This window comes from Anas platyrhynchos, chromosome 1 (genome assembly GCF_047663525.1).
Source record: "Anas platyrhynchos isolate ZD024472 breed Pekin duck chromosome 1, IASCAAS_PekinDuck_T2T, whole genome shotgun sequence".
Taxonomy (NCBI): Eukaryota; Metazoa; Chordata; class Aves; order Anseriformes; family Anatidae; genus Anas; species Anas platyrhynchos.
This window is the reverse complement of record NC_092587.1, coordinates 83,509,553-83,532,146: the sequence shown is the minus strand read 5'-3', so window position 1 is coordinate 83,532,146 and position 22,594 is coordinate 83,509,553. Positions and strand designations below refer to the sequence as shown.

At 39.4% G+C, this 22,594-nt stretch overlaps 1 protein-coding gene across 1 annotated transcript in view; it reads right to left on the bottom strand.

Annotated features, from left to right (window-relative positions):
• Window positions 1–22,594, bottom strand: part of TBX15 (T-box transcription factor 15) — a 96,093-nt gene that overhangs the window by 16,059 nt on the left and 57,440 nt on the right. The window contains exons 3-6 of the mRNA XM_005026306.5: window positions 11,848–11,949; window positions 9,369–9,540; window positions 8,757–8,924; window positions 5,339–5,403 (exon numbers count right to left, since the gene is read on the bottom strand). Coding sequence (XP_005026363.4) covers window positions 5,339–5,403; window positions 8,757–8,924; window positions 9,369–9,540; window positions 11,848–11,949 — 507 coding nt within the window. The remainder of the gene's footprint in view (window positions 1–5,338; window positions 5,404–8,756; window positions 8,925–9,368; window positions 9,541–11,847; window positions 11,950–22,594) is intronic.

Sequence of the window (22,594 nt, the reverse complement as noted above, 5' to 3'; positions counted from 1 at the left end):
TGGTTCAACCATGGATCCCTGTGCACATAGCCTAGCACTGCACCAGCAGCTGACTTGTAGCTCTGTTCTCATCTAGATGGAGATATAAACACACCTTTCTCTTTTGGGTATAGGTAAAAACAGTAGATACAAACATCATTAAACTTCTTGGCCTGGTTAATGGTTGGACTTAATTATCTTGAAGGTCTTTTTCAGCCTAAATAATTCTAGTATATGATTTTGCTCCCTTCCCATAAAAAAAAAAAAAAAAAAAAAAAAAAAAAAAAAAAAAAAAGCTGTTTTGCTGTGACTTAGGAAAACAATAAGCTATTGCCCCTGTCTCTTCTTCAAGCCTGCATCATTCACAGCTCAAATTTACAATTTCTAGCTCTCAGTCTACAGCTTTCTGAGTTTCCCTCAGAAGAGAACTGTATTGATACAAGGGAAAGCTGTAGACTGTAGACTGAAATACAGTTCTCTTCTGAGAGAAATACAGTTCTCTCAGAAGAGAACTGTATTTCTAAAAGAAAATGAAAAAAAAAAAAGGAGATAATGAAAGAAGAGATAAAAGAATAAATGAGAAATAATATACTGCTTTCAGGGATCAGACTCCACTCTTTCTATTCCTGCACAGGATGCCAGGGAAGAGAGGGATGCCACCTGGGACCCATCTCCTACTCCTGGACCTCCAGGGTAGCAGGTCTAAAACAGCCCCTGTGCCACATACACGGCTCCTGGCCCCCCACATCCCCTCTGTAACTGCCAGCCTCACCAGATTCACAGCTTGCCCTGCAATGCTCTGGGCAGCTCTACAGCCACCAGTACTTGAAGAATAGTCACCAAACTTCACAGCAGGCTTAAAGACACCTCTTCACTCTTCCTTCCCCAAGTGAGAGCCCTTCGCTCCCACAGAAGCGTGCACAGAATTGTACGTCTTGAACGTACATGACAAAACACCCCAAGTGCATGGTTGACAGCTCAAAGTTATGTCCAATTCTCCTACACACAAATTTAAGCCCCTCTATAACTAGATTATTTTTTTTTCCTCCTTTGTGCAGAAGTAGTGTTCTGGGTGTTTTTGAAATATTACCTGAGCAGAGCACATATGTACTGAACTTTCAGATTATTCCATGGATCAGACAAGATCCAAGAGTCAGCAGCCTCATATATTGACCTGCTATGCACCTATCACCCCATTTAATGGAGTCTTGCAGCAAAGGAAAGCACAGCTGTACAAAAACTTATTGGGTGAGAGTGCACACCACTTTAACACAACTATTTTTGCAACTCTTCAGCAGCAGTCTTAACAGTTTCTTTTGGGCTTTGGTGAGAGCTGCTGGTACCAAGTGTGCTGAACATTATCCATGTGGCATCCACTTTCTCTTCCAAAGAACTGCACTGAAAAATTGACTTCAAACTGTCTATCAGGCCATAAAGCTTCCCCTCTCACACCATCTTTATGAAGGAAGTAAAACAGTATCAGAAGAGGACTCACTGCCAGCTTTATTTTAATAAGGTCAGTCCTTTAAAAGGTATCCAAAATTTGCTCTCTTTTTCATTCATTTTTTTTTATTTATTTTTAGTGCTATAAAGTTTTAATAATAGGCAATAAATGAAACAGTTCCATTGTCTGAAAAATGAAAAAAGATGTACAAGCTATCTGTGCATGTCCATAATCCAACCCATATGGCCGACCTTGCCATTCCTGCTGCATGCAGGATTCAGGTCATCATTTCATAGTTCAATGGGGAAGCCAAGCTATTGGCTCCAAGCATCCTCCTCACTCTCCTACCCTAGACAAAAGCTCTGAAAGCACTTCCAACACAAACAACTTTTATTCACCTCAGCTGCCCACATCTGAAAGGAAAATGCCGTTGCTTGCCTTCAGCTTACTTTTTTTTTTCTTCCATTACCCTGCTGGGTTTCCAGACTGTTGCCCCTTCTGGCTTCCTCCTGGATAAGGAGCTCCCCTAAGCATCCCACTGTCAAATGAACTTTACTCAGCCTCCAAAAATAGGCTCTGGCATTAAACCTGCACCCCCACTACCCAAACATTTGGCTAGCTGATCCCCATATGTCAAAAACACTGCTTCTCAATCTCTTGAAGCTCATGAAAGCAAACAAGTAATACCTGGCTTGTAAGTACATTGCCCCCTTAAAGAAGTATCTCTTTTATCTAGGTATCCTTTCACCACCAAGATCAGGTCTCTTCCTTTACTTTTACAGATGCCTCATCTAATAAGAGGTAACAGACCAGGCTTTCTCACACAGGCTAGCTCCCTAACCCACCAAGCCTGACAGCTAAGTTGCTGAACAACATTTGTTAGTCTTAATTAGTTTTATAAACAGTACGACCCTATAATTCCTGCATCAGGCAACGAGGGTGAAACAATATCAGAATAAGAAATGAGTGAAGGAAAATCATCCTTCTCTGTTTCATGGAAAAGCCTCACCACAAAGAAGACAGGCAATGTCTTAGGAAAGAAATTGCCCAAGAGCTCCTCTTCTCCCATCATGCTTTGTTTTTCCCGGTTTTTGCATCTTCTTTTTAATTTGCTAGCAAACTCTAACCATGGCTCTGGTTCAGCAGACCAATGTGGCTGGGATGGGATGCCCTGGAGCAGTCTCAGGTGTTCTGTGGCCCCTACTGCTGCCACACTGTCTTTTTAAGCTTATACAGAAAACCTGGACATATACACCACTTCTCTTCTTCACGAATGGTCCCTTTCTCAAATTACCCTGTTTCTTTTTTCAAAGGAGGCCTACACTTTCAGTGGGATTTTCTCCAGCTACATTCTGATGCTCTGTAGCTGACCAAAGTTGTGAGGATGCAGGAAGCTGCAGAGCATCTTGATGATTACTGTAATTGACCAGTGATTCTGATGAGATTAAAAATTCGTTAGAGGAAGCGGAACCATCCAGCACAGCTAAGAAAAATCACATTTAGTGAAGCCTTTCAACACACAGCTTGGATCTTAATGATTTTCTCCCTCCTGTGTGTACACCTACATACATGTGTCCTCTTTAAAGGCAGCAGCTGAGTGTTACAGTGTCCTCTGCTAGCTGACAGCAGCAGTGCAACCTTAGCCAGACCACTGCTTGTGAGGCAGGCGTCTGACTGCTTATATATGCTTGCAAATACCTTTGCCTGTTTTTTCTTCCGAAAGCCTCAGGCTTCTCTCTTTGATGTGTAATACCTTAAAGATTTTAATTCCTCTTTACATCAGCAGAGAGCCTTACTGAGCCCTCCCCACAGCTGCAGCCGTGTAGCAATTTCCTGCCCTTTCTTAAATCAATGAGCTACAAAGATCAGTAATTCCCAACCTTTTCAGGAAACTGTCCAAATTCACTGGGCTAGGACCTTATTAATGCCTTCCATGTTCATCTAGCCCACCATGTACCTGGAACTGCATCAATCCCTCTTCAGAGCGCGGCTTCCAGGGCAGCTGCATCTGCACACAGGGAAGACCTTGTACAGGGGGCACATGCTATTTCCCCCACACAGGGAAGGAGAGAAGAATAAAAGGCACATGTGCCCAATGTATCAGAACTAATACAGCAGGGATTAAATGAGGGTGGTAATGTCTTTTCACATAGCTGCTTTAAGATGAGAACAGAGGGCTGATCTAGGAAGTTGCCTAGGTCAGGACATTCTCTTTGTGAACATGGACAGCGTACTATTTAAATGAGTGACTGGGGGGAATTGCCCACTCACTGAAGGCTTCCTATAGCAAACCATGAATGAGGTAGCAGTCCTGGTGAAAGCACTCAAGAGGACCATGCAAGTAAAGCTGAATTATAATGCCCATGGGGACAGCAAATGAAGGCTGCACACACAATTTGCACTCTGGTCTGCATGCTCAGAGCCTTGCTTTACAACCCTAGTGTTCTTGTAATGTAGTCATATATGCCTAATTTCATCATTAATTTAATGTTTAAAGGCTTCGTCATGCTGATTTAAAGGATGCCCACAACATTTGTAAAACTGAAATATTTAGATCTGTTGAACACTGTTGGAGTCATGAATGGCAGAGAAAGTTGAAACTTTTTTTTGGGCTTTCTTATTCCTTTTTCTTTTTTCTTTCTTTTTTTTTTTTTTTAATAACACCATAATGTCTTCTAATAATACAAAAGCTTTTTCAATTAAATTTCCTGCTTTACTATTGTGTCATTAAAATACAAGTTATTCTAATAATATTTAAGGTATTCCACTTAATCTTTTCATAAAAATCCTGACAAAATTAAGCAACACAAAGTGAAAAACTTTGACATCACAAGAGAAAAACTGAAATGGTTCGACACTAGAGCATTGTTGCCCTTTTATTCCACAAACCTATCAGAAAGTTATTTTCAGAAAGTTATTTTTTCTTCTAATATAAAGTAAGCATTTGTGCTCCAAGTTTGGGAATTTCCTGTGAAAATTAACTAAATCTGCCTTTTAGACAGCATTTTGCATAAAGGAAAAGAAAGAAAGAAAAAAGTAGAACCCCTTTCATAGGACTTTCCATATTTTGCAGAGTATTATCCTAAGACCTATTTGTTTTCCAGTCTATGGTCCCCCATTTTTCCACCTCCATTCATTTTATTAACAACAACAACAAAAAAAATCTGAGAAATACTACAGTATCTTCACAAGTTCCTTCATTTTTCCTAATGCTATAATAATGTGTACTGTAGTGCCATACCAGTAATACATATATTAATAGCTTATCAGAGAAGCTAAAGAACATTTTAATGATGTTCTAAACAACAAATGGAAAAGTTCAGAAGAATGTGACAATAATAGAAATAAGCATATGTAAATACATTATTAAGCTCAGAAAAAAAATCAGCAAAACATATACAGAAGAAAATAACCTTAATAGTAGTGGTTATTGAAAAGATATAAAGGTAAAAGTGAATATTTAATTAAATATCTGACAACAAAAATACACGGTCACATAAAAAAAAAAAAAAAACAACTTTGTAAAGCAGTAAAGCAATGATATCTTGACAGGTATGTTGTTTAAGAGCATCTAAAATATTCTCTTGGGGTTTTAGGAATACAGGTACAAAGTTTCCTTCTGCTTCCAGGCAGAGAAAAGAGCAGCACTGGAGGAGACTTCTGAAGAGAAATAGGTCAGTTCAGCCGGATAACCTCAAAAGTATTTTCTAAGGAAGCCATCACTACATCCTGTATCTGTTTAGACAGTTAGACAAAGTGAAACAGTTCTTCTGGTTCTTATAAGAACCAGTCTATAGCAACCTGCTCCTGTAAAAATAAGTACTGAAAAACACCTTCCCTGGCCTTACGTACGTTCCGTGTGTGATAATCAGGGGAAAGAAAGAAGATTGTTAAGGACACACAAGTTCTCCTTACCTGTTTCTCCCAGAATCTCTGAAACCTTTAGCGAAAGGGTTTCTGTCAATTTTTAATCTGGTGATCTATAAAGGAAGAAAAAGAAAATAAGTTAATCTCTCTTTTTTTTTTTTTTTCTTCAACAAATGAAAATTATTGATGATGACCACTCTTTCTGAAGCCACTTGCACAACTATCTTCCACACTTTTTGCACCAGATTCATGTTGAAGTTACCCTTCCATTGTGCATGACCAGATTATCCATTTAGAAAATGAATGGTGCCACATCAGAAAACCTGTCTTTGCTCTGGGCTCTGAGAACCCATTGGGTGCTGGAACTGAAAAGCTGTTCCAGAGGGAGAAGCACAGGGGACCTAGGACAAAACCCTCAGAGCTACAACCCATCAGCAGTCACAGATTTCAGGAAGCAGGCATACTACTCAGGTTTGCCTAGTATCTGCAATATCCCAGCACTCCCAACACTCCCAAATCCCAGCAGCTGGATGCATTCATGGAGCTTCAAACAATGCTGAGGAGAAAAGGCTGAGCAAAGCACAGGCTACAGCCTCCAAAAGACAGCAGCTGGCCACCTCGTCACGTGCACAGCTGCTGTTCTGCTCAGCATCTGGGTGGCCCTTCAAGAGTTTTCTGGTCTGGAAACCATTTTTTTTCCCCTCCTCTAAACAAAGAAGAAGATGGCCAGACTTAGTGCTTTTTTGGGGGGTGGGGGGAATCTTCCTTCCTGCTTTAAAATTTAACATAAATTCCATGTTGGCAAGAATGGAAAATAGTATTGATATGTTGACTTTGCAGCCTGTGCTATCGTGCTCTTCCTCGGCCACTGCTTAACCTGCTACAGCATGACAGCTTCCCTGTGTCAGCCTCCCCTCGTCCCAGATACTCTGCCTCTGGGGTGAAAAGGGACCAAGACGCCCCAGATCATGTTGCATTTAAGGTGATTTTGCTGAAACTACTCAAAAGGGACGAGTCTGATACAGACTGATTTGAAGTAGACTTGCAGGTGGTTTGCTTCTGTCGGAATAAAGCCCTTACTCCTGGATATTAGCCTCAGATCTGGAATGCAGCTCCTATTTTTGCAGAAGCTTAATTTGTGAACTTAATTTCCGCTAGCCTGACTTTGCAGCTGTCCAGGGACTTGTGTGTACAGAGACAGATATGTTCTGTGGAGTATGAAGTTACAGCAGAGGGAATCCCTGTGGTGGATTTGCTAAAATTTTATGACTGTTTCCAGGGACACTTCTCCCAGTAAGGCAAAGTTTTACAACCACTGGAGGGCATACATGTGGATTCAGGGGATTTAAATTTATTTTTAATAAAATAGTTTTTCCAACCTATCAGAATCTCCTTTACTGATGTTATAAAAATACCACCCCAAAATATTTTTTGGGGAAAAAAAAAAGAAATTCAGTGCTTTTTTTACAGTAAGGTGTCTTACAGAGATTTCTCCTTTAGCATCCTACTCTTTACTTGTGAATTTTCTCTTATAGGTCTGGTTATTAGGGAAGAATTACAGACTTTAAAAGGCTGTCCTTTTTTATCCTTTCTCTATCCTCTTTCCATGTCTGGTCTACAATTAAAAGTTTCTTTAGTATTTGTATCAGAGAGGACAGAGGAGGGGCAAAAAATTATAAAGTGCTGCAATGACAGCAAACATACCATTGTAGTAAAATATTTTTTTAATTCTACTTGAATAATTTATTCCATTTTGTATCCTGACTAAAGACAGTTCAAGGGGACTCAGAAAAAATTAGGACTAGGTTGAAGCAGTCACAGAAGCACCATAAGCATGTGTGCTCTCTCTTATATGTAACAAAATACAAACTCTACTGGTTACTCACTGACTAAATGTGACAATCTGCCCTGAGTTCACTTGACGTGGCTCGGTCCAAGAATACCAAGTACAATGATGTCCACCAAACTCATGAGGGAATTCTCCAGAAGCTCAGATGCTGTCATGGAGAAATGCTTACCTCCTTATTTTTGATTCAAGACTCCTGTGGAGTTTGTGGCAGAAAACTGCATAATGTATTTTCCTAGCAGACTTGTTAAGTTATTCTTCTAAGCTGGTTTCTGCCATCATTCCACCTCATGACAATACCTTGCGCTCTCAAAATGGACACTACATTATTAACACAGCAAAAAGCTTCATCAACTGAGATTTTATTTGAAATGGCTGGGAAAAAAATCCTTTACACAAAACCTTATAATGCTGTCACAACCCCCCATATGGAGGAGGATGGCAAGAAAGAGAAATGGGATGTGAGAAATGGCACTTCTCACCTGACGATAAGATAGAGAGTATGCTGCACAAACAAGATAAGAGGAGCATGCTGAGCCCAAAGCATGGCAGAGGTGATGTGAAGACTAGGGGAAATGTACAGAGGCAATGTGTGATTATGTGGGTATCTCAACATGTACAATTCCTATAGAAACAATGAAGCAGGCCATGTCCTTCAAAGACCAGGACATCTTTCAAGAGGCCACTGAAGGAAAAGAGGGAGTAAACTTGTGTAATCCACACAAACCATTTCCCAAACTTCTTTCTTTGCTAGTGTCTCAAATGCTTACGTTTTCAAATGCTCTAATTTTCCTAACAACTATTTTCCTTTCAAGGATATATTATCTTTTGAGAAGATAGGGATAGACAGGGAATTCTGTAAACTAACGCTAGTGTGGACTAAATTTACATTTTGGGTGCAAAGAAGTCTAGTTTAAGAAAAGGGGCAGATCAGTCACAAAGATCAGTAGCCAGTGCCTCTGCAGATAGGATCCCACTGCGGCAATATCTTTTCCTTACATCTATAGTCAACAGTAACACTCTCCACTGGAAACTGTGCAGGATCTGAATCAAATCTGAATTATGCATGAGAACTTCATTTAATGTGCAATAGATAGACTGCTGTTGCTTATATTCAAAGGCTTTTTTTTTTTTTTTTTTGTCAGCAAACTGACGACACTCTTCTTCTTTAAAATTTCTACCTTCATTGAATTAAAAAAAATATATATATTTATATATATATATATATTATTTTTTTTTTCCTCTGTGAGATAATGGATCTGGACTGGTGGTACTGCCATAAAATCACAGTGCAGTCAGGACACTGGGGTTTGTACCACAAGGAAAATTAGCAGCAAGGAAAAGTGAACACAATGCACCTCTTGGTGGATGTTTTCACCTAGTTATTTTGGGGAAGAAACATCAGTCACCTTACCTCCAGGATGGTTTTCTGGCTAGATTGACTACTCCATAGCAAACATTTTCTCTTTGTACAGAAAAACACAGTGGGCTTGTGGACAATGTAGCTCACTTCTTGAGCTACATTTCTTAGAAAAAGTTAATGTCTCACAAACACAAAGAATACACTGATATCTTTATGAACACCCAACACAAAAGGAGCTTGAAGGCACACAACTTTACCTGTTGATTTTGGTAGGCTGTCACAGTGGTGAAGACAGTCTCTGGGAAGTTGAAGGTTTTCACCCCATCTCCTGAAGGAACTGGCTTTGTAGGAGAAAGGTCACTGCTGAAATCCTTTCGGATGACATGAACACGGGGCTGGTACTTATGCATTGAATGTAAGATTATCTGAAGGGGAAAAAAAAAAAAAAAAAAAAAAAAAAGGAGGAAGAAGAGGTAGTGGGATTTTTGTTTGTTTGCTTGTTTGTTTGTTTTGTTTTTCTAAAATTTCTGCACTACATCCAGAAGTATGAGGAAGCAGGGAAGGATTAAGGGCTAATGCAAAATAAGTTACTCTTGTCTTACAAGTACATTTGAGACAAAGTTCATGCTATGTGCAGATGCTGCGTCAAAGCAGACTTTTTGGGAGAGAAAGGGGATTTACTGTGTTAGAGGGCCAAGCAACATTTTAAAGAAAAGCACTGAAATAGGAAAAAAAGCTCAGCCATGGAGAGTATCAACACATATGCGTGGCAATCAGGGCAGAGGAGCATTAGAGCAAGAGCAGCACCCTTCTCAGTCTGGGATGAGGGAAGCTGGGGCAGGAGGTGCTAAAACTAGCTTCTAACTTACATGGCCTTGGTCATCAAGTTCATTGTTGGTCAGCTTGAGCTTGTCAAAACTGACCACCTGCCTCATCCAAGTGTCTCCAGAAGCCAGTGAGTCAGGGTGGATGTAAACCCTCGGGGGCACTGGGGAGTCAGCATTGCCAGCCACCATCCACTTGGAGCTGTGGTACACGTACCTGAAAGGAAAAAGGGTGATGGCTAAGGAAAGTTGTCACTCACTCACTAGAGGAACAATTTTAGGGCTTCTCCTCCCCTGCCACCCTACCGCACACACCTCAAGCTCTCATTTGCAGTCAGGGGGGAATGTGCTTTATTGCAACCTCCTACCTTCTAAATGAAAGCCAGATTACCCTTGAGCCACTTGTTCAGACCTGATTCATTATTAAAACCACCTTTGCAGTTATTTTCCCTGTAAAACTCTGCCACATGTGCCTTCTCAACTCCTTAACCCTCTCGAAGCCAGAGGCTAGAAAATACTGGTAAACAAAGTCCTCTCTGAAAATATTAATAAATGCCCCATAATTTCTGGAAATCTGCACTGGATGCCATATCAGACTGTATAAAACACATGTGTTCATCCAGACAGGACAAAATCCTATGGATACCACAACAACTGATAAAACAGAATTTTTCATTTAAAATGTTACAAAATAGGAAATTCCATTTAGTGTTGCAAAAGTAAGGATTAGAGGAAAAAAAAAAAAGAAGATCTTTTGTGTTCCTGACCTAACCATCCAATATGTGCCATAAATTACTTTCCTACAGCTTTCTCTGGAGATTTTGTTTTTCTTTCTGTCCTGTGGCTCCTTCAGCTTAAGGTATTTCACAAACAGTCCTGTTAACACTTCTAGGTCGTGCCCTACACTGCCCTTCCTTGGGTCTCTACTCAGCTCTGTGAAGCTATTTCAGTCCTTACCTACAAACAGTGACTCATTTCCTGTATTTTCAAAAGAAATGCAAAGAAATAAATCCATTCCTTTCAGTGCTAGCTTGTTCGATGTGGCTGAATAAGCTAACAAGGACAGAAACAAAGTATAAGACAACATACACATTTTCAGTTTTAGCACTGAACCATACTGAAAGGGAGACAAAAAAACTGTCTGGGTATCAAGTACCACCCTGATACCTCCCAGGAAAATCACTTTCCTGAGAAACCCCCTGGATGATCTGAGAGCAAAATTAATAATATATAAATAAGTAATATTTAGCATTTGAGGCATAGTTCTTGAATCTCTGAAGTTTGGTACAGTAAAGACTATTTGGGGAAAAGACTTGCTCTCAAGAGTCTTTTAATGAGTCTAGATAAAACACCTCTGTCTGGATAGTATTCTGGGATGCAGACCACCATGAGTTTTCCAGCATACTTTTCTATGGTGCAGAGCCCATTAATACCAGAGAAATCTCCTCATCCCATCTCTCAGTTTAGTGGTGGCAATTCACCAGAGGTTTTCCCAACAGCTCCATGCTGTAGATCAGGATCTTCAATCCCAGTTGCTGCTGTGCTGGACAGTAAATGCTTTTAAAACAAAAATCACTCAATTTGGTTCAGGCTAGACCTGAGGTACCCCCCATTTGTTGATTGTCCACTTGCCCATTCTTTCTTGCTGAGGTAGGTAGTTTTAGAGGATCCAGACTCCAGTGACCAGGTCCCTCAGACAGTCATTGTTAATTGTGTTGTTAATAAATTCCCATTAAAATCTGATTACTATTCAAAACCATAGAGCATGACCATCTAGTTCCAAGGCCCCTGGCTTAGACAAGGACACTTTCCACTAGACCAGATTGTTCAAAGCCCCATCCAATCTGGCCTTAAACAGCTCCAGGGATAGGGCATCCACTCCTTCTCTGGACAACTGGTTCCGGTGCCTCCCCACACTCTTTCTTCCTAATATCTAATCTAAATCACATTGCCTGTATTTGTGCTTGGGATTACCCCAGTTTAGATGCAGGACCTCACACTTGGCCTTGTTGAACTTCAAGAGCTTTGCATGAGCCCACCTCAAGCCTGTCAAGGTACTTCTGGATGGTATCCCCTCCCTTCAGTGTGTCAACTACACAACTCAGCATGGTGTTAGCAGACTTGATGAAGGTGCACTCAATCCCACTGTGCTCGTCACTGACAAAGATGTTAAACAGCACTGGTCCAGTACAGAACCCTGAAGATCACTGGATCACCACTCTTCACAGGTCATCAAGACCTAGACATCAAGCTGTTGACTGCAACTCTTTGAGTGTGACCAACCAGCCAATTCCTTGTCCACCCAGAGGTGTATCAGTCTCAGATAACAGTCCAAATGTGCAAGAGAGTATATTAAACCTCTGTATTTTTTTTGTCTTACAATTCTGGTCAAATCAATTAATGGTGTAAACAGAGTGTACTCCAGCATACCTTTGCAATAGCGTGTAATGGCATATATCTTTCATATGCTTTCATTGACACTGATCCATCACAACGTTTCTATCTTTACACCTAAAAAGCTTACCTGTATCTCTTGTTATCCACAGGCACAATATCCATGGCAATATAATACTGCTGATGGGGATCCAAACCTGTAATTTTCACTCTCATGGCTGGAAACATTCTCCTAGAAAAAAAGAAGAGTAGAAATAAGGGAGAAAATAGTGAATAAAGAAGCTGAAGGGGCTCTTACCCCTCTCTGACACCAGGAGCATGCTACTTTACAAAACCCTCTTCTTGGCATAACTCCTCTGGGCCTCTGGGTTTGGTGTAGTTAGCAAAGATTGTGCTGGTTGTGCTACGTATCTTTTTTTTTTTCTTTCCATTTTTTCCATTAAGAAAAGGAATAGCAGGATAACAACCTGTGGGTTACAATAATCACTCCCAGTCGAGCAGTCTCTGCTCCTGACTTGTAGTAGACAGTTCTGTTACACTCCGCACAAATTGTCCCTCAGGTCAGGCCTCCTCTCTAGGTATTTCAGTACACAGATGGGCAGTATACATTCTTAGTTCTGCTTTTCCATCTAGAATTATGTTTTCATGTCATACTAAATGCAGGATCATTTTTGTTCTGTGTTTTTGAGAAATTCACATTTCAGTATGGACTTTGGTAGTGCTAGAAAGCAAAACCATCATCCTGAAAGATCCTCTTGCTTTTATGCTTACAGATACTTAAAAAAAAAAAAAAAAAGTCCCTTAAATGAATCTGCTTATTAGGCCTATACTTCACACTTAACAAAAACAATGGCATTATCACCATGGTTTCCTTGAAGTCTAGTCAGTATTTTGTGAAAAACCTTTTTTAAGTGCTGTCTTTTCTGTGACATATGATCCAGTTCTGTCTTAAGATTTTTCGCCTGATAGGTAAGTTATGAAACTTTTCACCAGCAAAAATTAGTGTTGCTAGACAATTATTTCAGAAGACAATAGCCAAGAACAATGTTAATATCAAAATATATCAGTATTGATGTAGCTATGTCATAATTTCTTCTTCAAAATTCTCTGGTTGCCAGTAATATAGATGCCATTCTATACTCCTCAATCAGCATGGTGAGTAAATCATTTATGTCATGTGTTAGAAGTTAGAGATATACACATGCCTGCAGGGCTATGACCCCATTGACATTATGGAGACATGTTGGAAGCATGATTGATGTGAGGTTCCTATGACTGAATCCCCATTTTTAAAAAGGAAAAAAAAATAAATAAATGAAAGACCCAGGGAACTACAGGCCAGTCAGTCTCACTTCTGTGCCTGGCAAGATCATGGATCTTCCTGGAAACTAAGTTAAGGCACATGGAAAATAAGGAGATGATTGGTGACAGCCAACATGGCTTCACTAAGGGATGATCATATCTGAAAAAATCTAGTGGCCTTCATATGATGGAGGTACAGCCTTGATGGATAAGGGAAGTGCAGCCAACGTTATCTACCTGGATTTGTGCAAAATATTTGACATGTACCCCATGTCCCCACTGTATCTAAATTGGAGAGACATGGATTTGATGGATGGACCACTCAGTGGGTAAGGAATTGGCTGGTTGGTCACAGTCAAAGAGCTGTGGCCAACAGCTCTATGTCCAAGTGGAGATCAGTAATGAGTGGTGTTCCTCAGGGATAAGTATTGGGACCAGTGCTGTTTAACAAATTAGCTGGTGCAATGGACAGTGGAATAGATTGAAGACAACCCTACTGATAAGGACTTGGGGGTATTGGTGGATGAAAAACAATACAAACTGTCAATGTGCATTTGCAGCCCAGAAAGCCAACCCATATCCTGGGCTGCATCAAAAGAAGTGTAGCCAGCAGGTCGAAGGAGGTGATTCTCCCCCTCTATTCTGCTCTTGTGAGACCCCACCTGGAGTACTGCATTCAGGTCTGGGGCCCCCAACATGAGAAGGACATGGATCTATTAGAAAGAGTCTAGAGGAGGGCCACAAAGATGATCAAAGTGCTGGAGCACCTCTGCTATGAAGGGAGGTTAAGAGAGCTGGGGACATTCAGTTTAGAGAAGACTTCAGGGAGACTTTATAGCAGCCTTCCAGTACCTAAAGGTGGCCTACAGGAAAGATGGGGGGGGCTCTTACTCAGGGAGTTTAGTGGTAGGACAAGGGATAATGTGTTTAAACTAAAAGAGGGTAGAGTTAGATTGGATATTAGGAAGAAATTCTTTACTGTTAAATATGATTAAATTCATGATGAAAAAAATCCAGAAAAGTGTACAATAAATCTTTGTCCCTTGTTTCTAGGGGGCCTCCCTAGGAACAGTCACGACATTTTTCCTTCTATTTAGCAAAGAGTAGTGAAATGTCTGAGAAGATTTACATCTCCTCCCAAAATTTTTGTTTCTCAAAGTATGGACACAGCCTGGAGGAAGGAAATGGGAAAGTTTGTGAACATCTCCAAACTTGTCTTTCAAAAATGTACTCAAGGGATGCAGCCATGAGAAGTTATATTATTCTTTCCCATCTGGACCACATACAACCACTTGGAGAAGAGGGTGGGAAGGAGGAGGTCAACACTCAGCATTCACCCTGCCCATAGCTCTTCCTTTTCAGGTCATGGAGAAGCAAAGTTCTGATCTATTAGTAACTGAATCTGCCTTGGAAAAGGGCATTCATCGAGGGGGCAGTGAGAACATCACCCCACAGCTGCCAGCACATCGCTAGCCAGAGTTATGAGAGACATAAAACTGTCAGAAAAATTGTCTGCAGAAACCTTTCAAAGACAGACATTTGTATAGATGATGATGTGAGTTTGCTAGAGGAACAATTTAGAGGGGAAGAAAGGAATAATGGATTAGTCTTCAGTGGCTTGAGGACATTACCTTGTTTCTACCACAATGGCTCATTAAATCTACCACGCCAAATGGGTACAGGATGTGGCATTTTACAATCCAGCTCTCATTAATTGGATGGAGGTGGCTTGGGAGAAGCTTAAGAGGTAGGTTGTGTTTCAGAGGGTTGATGAGAAATCCAGGATTAATTCTGAGTCTCTTTGGGTCTAAGTCTGTGTACTATATTTGGAAAACTGAACACTGTGTGTTCCCAGCAGCTCTCTCCAAAACTGCAATCCTGTGTAATGTTGCAGTATAGCTTATGGGGTTGTTTGCTTATGAAATACCTTGTAAAAGATTACCACAGACCATTCAACAGGCTTAGGGGCTAATCTCTAAAATGATCAGAGAGAGCTCAGCTAATCCCACTGCTTTCTCTAATGTTTAAGTGTATTTTAAAGTTTTCTAAAAAATTAAGGTTTTGTTTTTCTGTGGGTGTAAACGTAACTCGGGTTTCTTTGACATAAGGATGTGACCTGAACCTATCACAGCTGGTTTCCAGCAGCACTGCTGTGTGGAAAGGGAAAAATGGAAAACGTAGAGATAAACAGTAGTGACTGAGTGACATACGTAGAATCTGGGATAAGTCCCACTGCTCTGTTTTCTGTTGGCTGACTCTTTGTCTCCCTAGGCACCAACCCTATAGAAAATAGAGGGTTCAAAGGTTTGGAAGGAATTCAGGTCATTTGAATATGGCTGTATTCATAAACAGTCAAGAACCTTTCATCCAGAAAAATATCAGTTGTCTTTATAGTCAACAGCTCAGACACGAAGGCTGTTAGTTTTCACAGGGAACACATGATGACATTTGATACAGTTCAGGAGGAGGTTTTATATCAACAGCAGTTTGGGATGGTCAAGTTATTTATATATTAGCTTTACCACTCAGCAGGAAAGCAATCTTCCTAAACTTAGGCTGGAAATCTGTACAAATATATACAGTATCCATTTAGGGGAAATATGACATGATATGAAATAAGTTATTTCAATTGATTTAGAAACACTTAGAAGAATTTTAAAAAGCATTCTTGTAAGAACCATGTGCCTCAGCCTACTCAATCCCTTACTTCTTCCATAATGAGAAAGAGGTTTATTAAACTCTGAATGCAAAGAAAATTAACAATACATATAGATCTTTTCATTAAAATATTAATTGCTAGCACGGTAGTGCAATGATTTTAAAAACCATGTTTGTGAATTTGCAGAGATAGAAAGAAGTTGGATTGCAGCAATCAGCTTTTTTTGTTCTTGTTGAAACTTTTCATTTAACATGAAATCATAGTTTTCATTTAAGGAAACTGTTCAGAGAAAATTTATGTGTACATCCCCAAACTGGATTCTTTTTCCCAAGAAAATAATCTTCAGTTTCTAACACTTAGGAGTCTCAAAAGAGACAGCCCCTAACCCTGCCCAGGGAACTAGCACATGTAAAGCTTTTGTCAAGTTCGATCTGTCTACAAAGTTGGCATGCTCTGAGTGGGCTCATGGACAAGATTACCTCCAAGTATCATTTCCAACATAAATTCATTCTCTGTTTTACAGTTAAGTTTTAGAGTCGGCACCACTCATTAGGTGATAAGACACTAATGGGTACCTGGCTGGTTTTCTCAAAATACAACTGCAGTTCCTTGAAGCTGTTTAGACACTGGAAATACACCTGTACAGACAGCTTAGTGAGCTAAAGTCAGAAGACAATTTAAAAGGATCAACACAATTTACTTTGCAGCTTTTGTGACTGTTCAACTGAATGATTTACACCCCATGTAAACAAAAACTTAACTTAAATGGGATTAAATTTGCTTAAGGGTTACATCTGCTAAATGTAAACCATAAAATGAAGATGTGTGTTCTTCGATTGTACTAAAAGACTGTTTATCTTTTGGTACAGACTTATTGACAAAAACAGAGAGATTAGTCACTTCCCAGTCATAAAAAATGGGACTCAGAAACTCTGAAAAATATTCAGGCTGATTTAGGCTTGCAGATTAAGTGTGCATAGTGTTTACAACGTACCTGAATTTACAGTGTTACCTGAAGTTATAGCTATTTTTATAACTCATATTTCCTTGTCTTTATGTCTGGTGCCAAATGTATATTTATTTATAAAAACAAACCCGTGGAAGTGACAGTGAGGGACAGGAATGGAAGGGAAGGCAAGAATGCTTCGTTGTTTCCCTCTGCAGTGTGAGAATATGTAGAGAAGTGTTGAGGGGAAAAGTTGATGCAAGGCTGGGAGAAAAAGGATTTATTATAAGGCAGTCCAGCAGATCTTCCCAGCAGCTCCCCAAAGAGACATTTTCTAGAAGCTGGAGAAAGCTTATCTGGTCCACTGGGCCAAGACCTCTGGGCAACAGTCTGGTAGCTGCATCCTGCCAGCCCTTGCTCTGAGAAGTCCTCTCCACAAGTCCCTTTCGTATCAACAAAGCTTTGAAACAAAATCCCTGGTTTTGACTCAACTGAAGAGGACCATGGGGCCCTTCCCTCCTTCCTTCCATTGGAAATAAAACAGCCATTCAGTAGTGTAAACAGCCCTAAGTACATGTTTCAAACAACTCTGGCTCATAGTTTCTGGGAGGGAAAGAAACTCCAGTCAAAATACCATTTAACCTATCAGGAGGCACTGAAGAGTCAGGAGATAGCAAAGCCACCTCTTCCATTCACTCTGTTGTGTTTGTTGTTTTTTTTTTATCCCCACTGTTTTTACTGAGCCTGGCCTCAGCACCCAGGTTTGAGCAATCCCTCAGCACAGATATGATAACTTTGATAAGACTCATGCATTCATTTCCCTCATTGCTGAGAAGAAATCCTGAATTTGCTACAAGCAGAACCTATGTCCCAGAGGAATAACTCCTGTCTGTGTTTGTGTGCTCAGTCACAATCATCTCCATAAGAGGTGGCATTTCCCTTCCAGAGCAGTACTCCAAACATTCACTGTAGTGGAAGTGCATCCCTCCTTCAGTAATAATTGCACATTTCTTTCTCATTTGGGCAGCACTTCTGTCAGCAGTTAACTGTTGGAGCTGCAGCTCAGATGACCATGGTCTTTATCTAGATAATGTGGGGAGGGATTCAGATTCCTGTGCTAATGTTGTCAGCAAGCATGAACGCATGGTGGAGAAGAGTAGAGAAAAATAGTTAAATATGTTTTTAGGAATAGTTGCTTTAAATCAGTATGACCTGGGGCTTAAGGTGAGTTCATTTTATTTTGTACAGTCTAAGGCTGCATTTCAAACAAAAAATAGATAAAAGAGATTGCAGTTTTGAATGCACTGCAGCTGACAAAAAGCCATTTGCATGTTTCGCACAAAGAACAAAGGACTCTTGTTAGAAGAATCTTATTAAATTCTGAATAACAGAGTTCTGATAAAAAGGAGGAAGGAAAAAGTTCTAAGAGAACTTTATGAAAACAGAAAAAAAATACAGGTTTATAGAAACAGACCAAAAAAAAAAAAAAGACATCATACAGTATCAAGAAAGAAAAAAATGAAGCAGAATTAAATGTGAATGGGAGTGGGAGTTTGAAAGCTAAGAAGTGTAGTATGCTGAACATAAGCAGGATATAGCTCCAGAAATATGTTTGAAATGAGAATGTAGGTTAGAAACTAGATTTAAACAGTAGGAGTAAAAAGACAATGTGAGGTCAGGCAGGAGCCAAACAATGCCTTACCAGTCACATAAAATTAAGGAGCAGCTGTAGTCATAGGCAACTGAGTCTGTAATTATAAAGGCCTTGAAAACAAAAAGACCTTGCAGGACTCAGACAGGGTTTCTGTAGGGAAAGCGGCAAGAACAGAAAATTGTTCCCTTGGGAAGGAAAAATTTTCAAAGAAGCTGCACATCTCTATTTCAGTAAATAATAGGAAATCCTCAGGAGATAACAATTCAGCTCTCTTTGCCAGAAATCATGCAATCTCATCTACTGGATATATCATGTATCATGCATTCCATAGAGAGAAACAGGACTGCTGGACATCTCTCACCCATCACGGACACATCCTCTCTGAAAGAAGGTTTAACTAAAAAAAGTTAAACTTTTAACTTGTGCATATACATGTATTTTTTTAACCTATAAGAACTGTCACTAATAAATAGATGTACTAAGTAACGAAATCATTAAACTTAGTTAGATAGTTAAATAAGAAACGTGGTCTGCAGAAAAAAAATCCCTTCCCATACTGTTAATCTAACCTCTGGAGAAGAATACCATCAAACAGAAAAATATATATATGTTTAGTAGCTAACATAGAGTTTGTGTGGGCAGCCAGTGATGAGCCTGATGTCCATGAGGACTAAAGTAATAATAAACATCTCCTTTCAGGGTGAAAGAATATGATTTATGTTTGTAATGAATATATTATTTGCTCAGTAAGTTAAGCTCTGTATTGTGCTACAAGTTTTTTTATAAGTGGAAAAATTGTCAAGACTGGAGCTTGCAAATGCTCTCAAGCTTGGCACTTGAGAATGCCATTAATGGTGTTAAAGAAAAAAAAATCTTGAAAAAATAAATATTCCTTACAGTTCTTACATATTTCCCTGCATCTATTCCCTACATATATATATATATATATATATATATATATATATATATATATATTGTTTTGGACTTCTTAAAATAAAGTTAGTGTCTCTGTCTTCTTTAACATGTGCTGTTAAACATATCTGAAAGGTGGCTAAAATATAGACTTAGATATTTCATCAGAAAATGCAACTAAACAAGGCCTTCCCCAGAGCTTGTAGACTTTTCTTCAAAAGCATGAAAATCAAAATGTTTGAGCCAAAACTTAGAAAACTAAAACAAAGTATCTTATATGGGACTTGTTAAAGAAAAAAAAATCAGGTAGGGGAAGCGAATATGAATATGAAGTGAGATGCTTCTTCTCTAAATGAAAGCCTTTTTCCCGGCATGAGGTAAATGGAATTGGAATTGCAGTTAACTGGATTTGTTGTTCAGCTGCAACATGGAAGGAACTAAGTACATCTCACAATAATTTTTAATCAGCTTCCTGTTATTACTGTGCAATTAGGGATATGTATCTATTGTTCATTATGATGATATGCAATGTGGAAAACTGTATTTGTCAAACAGAAAGGCAGCATGCATGACAAGTTCCATGAAACATTGCTGACATGAAACGTCTCAATTCATAAATGTCAAAACAATAGTTTTATATCACAAGTGTCAAAATACATACTTGAGACTGTTCCAAGCAACAAAATAGTAGTTTATAGCTTGAAGACAGCAGAAGAAAATTTTCAACAAAAATGTTTTCCTTTTTTTTTTAAACAAAAAGACAGCAATTTATTCAGTATTGCAATTTTTTTAAAACTTTGTAAGAAAATATATAGTGTTTTTTTCATATATGTGTACCAAGCAGACCTAATAGAAATTCTTCTTTTTTTGTACTGATCCAAAGTATTTAATGTAATTATTTGGTATTTCCCCAGAATATTTCAGTGTTTGTTTGTTTGTTGTTTGTTTGTTTTGTTTAGTTTTTCTTCCATAAATTCTTCCTTCTCTAAAACCTCTGCAAATACTCTCAAGGCTTCTGTGAGAAGGTGTGTTGAAGAATTTGTAAAACTGCAGTGGCATTGATGTTTCAACTTTTTTGGTTACTTGTAAGAGTGACAGAGCACTGGAACAGGTTGCCCAGAGAGGCTGTGAAGTCTCCTTCTCTGGAGATATTCAAAACCAGTCTGAATGTGATCCTTTGCAATGTGCTCTAGGTGACCCTGCTTGGCAGGGGGGTTGGACCAGATGATCTCCAGAAGTCCCTTCCAATCTCAACCATTCTGTGATTCTGTGATTCTATGATCTTCATATCACTATGGTTCTGTTTTTTTTCCTGTGCACTGGTGTTGATGGGCTTTGAGATATTTATGCTGCTCTGAAGCCTATACACTCCACTTATTGTAAGAGAATGAACTATAATTAATCCAGCAGGTAATGATATATTCTTTTCATTTTCAGATGCAGTGTAGTGCAGGCAACAGGAAGGAGGGAGGTGATTGTCCCCCACTACTCTGCCCTTGTGAGGCCCCACCTGGAGAACTGTGTCCAAGTTTGGGGCACCCAGCACAAGAAAGAAGTGGACCTATTAGAGCAAGTCCAGAGGAGGGCTACAAAGATCATCAGAGGACTGGAGCACCTCTCCTATGAAGAAAGGCAGAGAGAGCTGGGTATGTTCAGCCTGGAGAAGAGGAGGCTCAAGGAAGGCCTCATTGTGACCTTTCAGTACATAAAGGGGTCTTACAAAAAAGATGGAGAAGAACTGTCTACTCAGGTAGATAATGATAGGACAAGGGGGAATGGTCTTAAACTAAAGAAGATAGATGTAGACTAGGCATTAGAAATAAATTCTTCATTGTAAGGGTAGCGAGGCACTGGAACAGGTTGCCCAGAGAAGCTGTGGATGCCACATCCCTGGAAGTGTTCAAGGCCAGACTCGACGGGGCCTTGGCCATCGTGAACTAGTGGGTGGCATCGCCGCCTATGGTGGGGGGGTTGGAACTAGATGATCTTTAAGGTCCCTTCCAACTTGAGCCATTCTATGATTCTATGAAAACAAACTCAGAACCAATAAATTTGGTTCCTCCAGTGTCATATTTAATGATGCTAGACAGATTATTTAACCTGTTTAGGTCTCAATTTCACCCTCTATGAGAAAAATGAAAATTCGTAGTTTTCTTCCCTTCTGTTTTGACTTCATTAGTGAAAAGATGTTGGATAACAGCAAGTGTTATTATTTCTTTGCCTTTTCCATTTGAGGCAAAACCAGCAGCCCATTCTGTATTGATTCAAAATGTTTCATTTTCTAATGAGACGGCACTTACAAAACCAGGAGTTAATCTGGTTCTCATAATCTTTGGGGATATCTGGGTTGTTTGTTCAAGAAAACTTTCCTCAAATTAACTGAACTTCCTGGGGCTTCTGAACACTAGTGACCACTTCACAAGAACATAAAAAAACAAGTCCAGCAGCTCTGGCAAATTCTGAGATCACTGACATGAAACTTAATTATGAACAATCAAATACTGAGATTGTTTTTTTCCCCACAAAACTATGGAGAAGTTGCCTTCTGCATTTCTGCAGAAGGGGCAGAAAAACTCCTGTGATAGCCACATGGTTTACTCTCGTTAATCAGCCCTGTCCATGGTGCTGACTTACTTTCTTCGTAACAAGATTATTAGGAATTAAAATCTCATTGGGTGGAGGTAAGAATCTTTACATTAATGCAAACATGACTAAACAATTTGGGATCTTTAATAGCTTGAGGGATCTAGAAATTTTCAGTTTTCTTCAAGTTGTGTTTTGCTGAGCAGATTTTTATCCATTATTTAATAGTAGAGATCAATTAGGATGTTATTCTCAGCTAAGCATTGCAGTGAGTTTTATTAAAAAAAAAAAAAAAAGGCTTATTAGTGGCTCTTCCTAACTGCAGTTGGCATGAGATTAGTTGCAAGAGCAGAGGGAAACACTAAACTTGCACATTTTTGATACAGGAAGTCATTAGCATTTTATCTATTTAGAATTGCAGGAAGACATTCCTTTGGTGCAAAGGTGAATTTGAATTAAGCTAGGCATGAGATTAAATCAACTGGCTCATGAAGTGCTATGGGAACTTGAAAGGAAAATCAAATGGCTCTCTCCCAATTCATAACTCAACAAAAATTCAGTACAGCCAGCAGCACAATGATTATTTCCTGTTTTATTTGCTCTAAGGAGAGTCTATCCTCAACTACTTCCTGCAGCTGCCAATTCTCCTTTGGAGCTACTGATTTAAGTAGTAATATGGAACTATTTTATCTTTAAAAAGATGGTAGGACATACAGCTGTGAAAATGTGACAACCATTCCCCAGTCACCCCCCACTCCCCATATTTATTTCCATGGACATATCAAGAAGAAAAAAATATTTATTTTTTTCTCAAGAAAAAA